Genomic DNA, 4052 nt, shown 5'->3' with positions numbered 1-4052 from the left:
GTGGTCAGAAACGTGTAAATAACTCATGAAAGAATTAAGTTTTCCTGTGAAATTACCAATAAATTTGATGTGTCACATGACCCTCTTCCCACTGAAAAAACAAAAGTTGCATCCAAAATGGCCACCATGGTCACCACCCATCTTGAAAACTTTCCCCTCTCCCATATACTAATGTGCCACAAACAGGAAGTTAATATCACCAACCATTCCCATTTTATTAAGGTGTATCCATATAAATGGCCCACCCTGCATATTAGTTTTGGTAGTATCACTACATAACATTGTGTTTCCAGATTAAAATGCCAATGAGGTTGGACTATGTTTCTTATAGGACAAGGTCCTCCAAACATGTCTCAGGACCTTGCAGGCAGTCTCTTGTTTTACAAATAGAGTCACAATGGACACAGATTATATCCAACTTTGGTATTTATCTCCTGTGAGTGACATGCAATAAAATTGTATTTAATAATTAATCATTCATGAATAAACATTAGGCTAATATTCATCACAGAACCATGTTTTACCAAATTTTGGGAATTCTTGCTGGAGTTACCCCTGCCGGAGTTAATCTGAAGGAGGCAGGTTGGAATTGACAATATTGATGTGATTCGGGAAACCTTCAGCTAAATTTATTAATGAATTGTACATTCTATTAAGTTATTCAGTGCAGTATTGTATTACATTTAATGGAAATATTATGTAAGAAATAACATACTTTAGAGATTAACATGGAAAGGTTAATTCGATAAAAATCTGATAGTGTGTTCCACAAATTTCTGTGTGGCAGACAGTGTTGTGTGACCACAAACGGAAGTACCTGAATTTGCTGATATTCAAATCACTGCCATTCCGTCTGTGAAAAAAACTTATATTCCCATATTTCCTATATCCTATATTTTCTCTTTCATACAACCTGCCTCCATCTGGAATCTGTTAAAACACATGTTTCATGGCCATTTGTGCTGTTTGTCAGATGTGTGATGCTACTTATTCAGCCTCACTGTAATCTAAGTGTTTTTGGGTCCTTGAAAAATCTTTTCCTAATGTCAGAGAGTGCTTTTATGTCTAGATTTAACGTTCTTAAATAAGATTATGACAAACAACAAAAACAACCATTTTATAACAAGTCTTTTTTGTTCTTTTTTACATTCAGTTGCAAACAGCATTCTGTGTGATTACAGATCAACACTGAACTGATCATGATCAACAGAATATGTTTCGATACCTTACATTTTAACAAACAAATGAAAAAACATGCTTCTATTACAACACCCTTTTGTTCAAAGTGTTCACAGTTCTGTCTGACACCACACACGTCACCCGAATGAATGAATGAAAAAAGTAGAGATCAATGCAGTAACCTTCACCTTTATATGAGTTCAAAATACCCTGGAATACACAAAGCGAGGAGGAAAATATAAGGTCTTTGACATCAAGGAGAAACAACACAGAGCTGAATTTTACCAGTATAATTAGCTGTTGCATCTCAAAAATAAGCCTTTTTTCAAAGCAGTTTTTGTTGTTGTTTTTATTGGAAATAAATAATAAAATAAAAGGGAAAACAGGAAAAAGAAAAAAAAAATTTAAAAACCTAAAATGCACTACCTTCACTTGCCCAGGGTAAACCTACATTCATTGCCTGTTAATATTTTAATAGAAAATTCGTTCAAAAGCCAAGAGTTAATACAGTGAGATGTATTTGGTTCGATTGAAGACATGCGAGATATTCCACAAAGCAGGATTTCTCAACTTAGCCAAACAAATTAAATGTGTGTCCTATGTGAAAAGCTCTGAGATTGCCATTCCTATTGGATATACCTCCACTCTGGACTTAAGCTGTGTAGCTAACTCATAAATCCGGCTTTGTGAAGCAGCCCCGCTCAATAACTTCATGGCAGGTGTAGTCCATGAGCTCAAATCCAGGACAGGCCTGGTTGTGCCCTTGGGGGAGGGCACTGAAAACCCCACTACCACAGGTGGTGCTGGTATAGACATCAGAAATTTCCCTTGTAGGGTCAACAGAGTCTAATCTAATCTAACATGTGAGCCATATATTTAATAGCTTTCCGTTTCTGAGAGCATTGTCTCAGTAGGGTCCATAACATCACAAGTAAAGAGGAAAGTCTTCTTCCTGTTAAGAACATCATTCAACAGGTTTCCAGTCATATACAAGACACAGTTATGCATTCCCAAGCTTTGTTAGGTGTTCATTTCTATTAGGTGTACAAGTGAGTTGTAAAGAGGTTTTTGAGTGTGTATTTGTGTGTGTAACATAATTGTTATTCAATATTCAAACATACTCCTCTTCTTTTGACAACTTATAGTAAATGTTGTATAGCATTAAAATGGTAATAATATAAAACATTAAAACAAAGAGTTTGAAAATTGCAAGCAAGAGGAATTTATTCATCACTGCTTTTGACATCAGTTCCGTCAAGGAACATGCATTTTTCCTGTTCTTTGTTATAATATTGTAATTGTAAACATAATAATAATAATTTTTAAATCATTTATTCATTCAATTTTATTTACTGTAAATAAAATCATAACTGTCATTTTTAATACTATACAACAGTGACCATAAAATGACAAAAGGGTGGGAAAATGTTTGAAAATCTTTAAGAACCGTGGTTATGTGTACTCAGTCAGTACTCAGTATCTGACTAGTGTTCTACAGACACACCCAAGTCCACACGTGAGGAGCGTTCTTGCTGTGAAGGGCCCCTGGTTTTAAGAACTGTTTACACAGGCAAAGACACACGGAGGCATTCAAATGGTATGCTTTCGGTGTCCACAGTTCTGTAGAAACATTGTCTGTATAAAGAACCGGTTTCTGACCACACTGTCCCAAAAGCGTTCTACAACAAGAGCTCTGAAAGGTCCGTTTCTGCTGTTTGTTTTTTTCGAATCACATGTAGTTGTTGCTGCTGCTGCTGTTGTTGTTGAGCTGTCCTGCCCTCAGTGTATAGTTCTGTCCGTCGTTGTTGTCCCACAGTTCCGTTCCCTCTGTTTTCAGATATAAAGCGAAGTGCACGGCGGCGCTGGGGTCGGGGCGCGGGGGCGCGCACACCGTGAACGCGAAACTTTCTCCGCCGGGCGCCTGCACGAGCGAGGGAACGAGCACGGCGAGTGTATCCACGTACGTGCGCCACTCGTCCAGCGTGTACCGCACGCCCACCTCTCGCGCTCGCGCCGCCGCCGTCGCTGAGACCCGGATGATGCCGTGCACGCGCCCGCAGCTGACGCTGACCGTCTCCAGCGCGAGCCCGCATCGCCGCACGCGCGCCTCCAACTCCACCTCGTGTGTCCTGAGCGTGGGCACGCGCACCGGTGGCGCGGGCACGTGATACACGGGCACGCGCGGCTCTTCAGCGGCGCTGAAGTGCTTCACGCGCGCCAGGCTGAGGCCCAAAGCGTCCGCGAAACGCACGCGTTTACCACAGCCGTGCGCGAGCGCGCGCAGCAAGAGCGCGCTCTCATGCTCGTGCTCTGGGTACGCGGGCAGGGATTTTGCGCGTCGCCGGTCCCGGGCCTGCGCGAGCTCGAGTTCCGCGGCGGAAAGCTCGTCTTCCTCCTCATCCTCGTGCGTGGAAAGCGCGCCGTTCTGCTGTGGGAACGACATCACAGAGAGGAAGAGAGAGAAGGTTTACTGTAGGAACATTGAGAGAGAGAGAAAATCCCCAGAAATCCACAGAGTTTAGAGATTGGAGCGGAGTGTGGAGTTTGACTTGTAAGGGTCAGACTCTGTAGTGGACACGCCCCCCTACCATAATTAACCCCCAAACGGCACAGTTGAAGAGGTAAACTCTGGCCAAACGACAAGCTTTGTTTATTTTCCAAGTGAAAGTAAACCACTAACAGAAACCTTATTGAAACCGAGAAATCTTAACGAAATTAGGAATATTAAATAGTGGGTCACCTCCTCTTAAAAATGGACCTTACTCAGCTTTTTTTTCTCTTCCATTAGGCAAATTTGGTACTTAGTCCCTTGCACCAGGTACTTTTTAGTCCCTCCTCACAAGCGCAGATTATGGACTAAACGAGGCATGTAA

The 4052-nt window shown here is 41.7% G+C and overlaps 1 protein-coding gene across 1 annotated transcript; it reads right to left on the bottom strand.

Annotated features, from left to right (window-relative positions):
• Nucleotides 1-652: 652 nt before the first annotated feature.
• ppp1r3g (protein phosphatase 1 regulatory subunit 3G) lies at nucleotides 653-3722 on the bottom strand. The gene has a single exon (XM_066683391.1). The coding sequence runs from the start codon at nucleotides 3620-3622 to the stop codon at nucleotides 2909-2911; it is 714 nt and encodes a 237-aa protein (XP_066539488.1). The 5' UTR covers nucleotides 3623-3722; the 3' UTR covers nucleotides 653-2908.
• Nucleotides 3723-4052: the final 330 nt, after the last annotated feature.

The sequence above is a fragment of the Hoplias malabaricus genome, chromosome 10 (assembly GCF_029633855.1).
Source record: "Hoplias malabaricus isolate fHopMal1 chromosome 10, fHopMal1.hap1, whole genome shotgun sequence".
NCBI lineage: Eukaryota > Metazoa > Chordata > Actinopteri > Characiformes > Erythrinidae > Hoplias > Hoplias malabaricus.
This window is presented reverse-complemented; position numbering and strand designations above follow the sequence as displayed.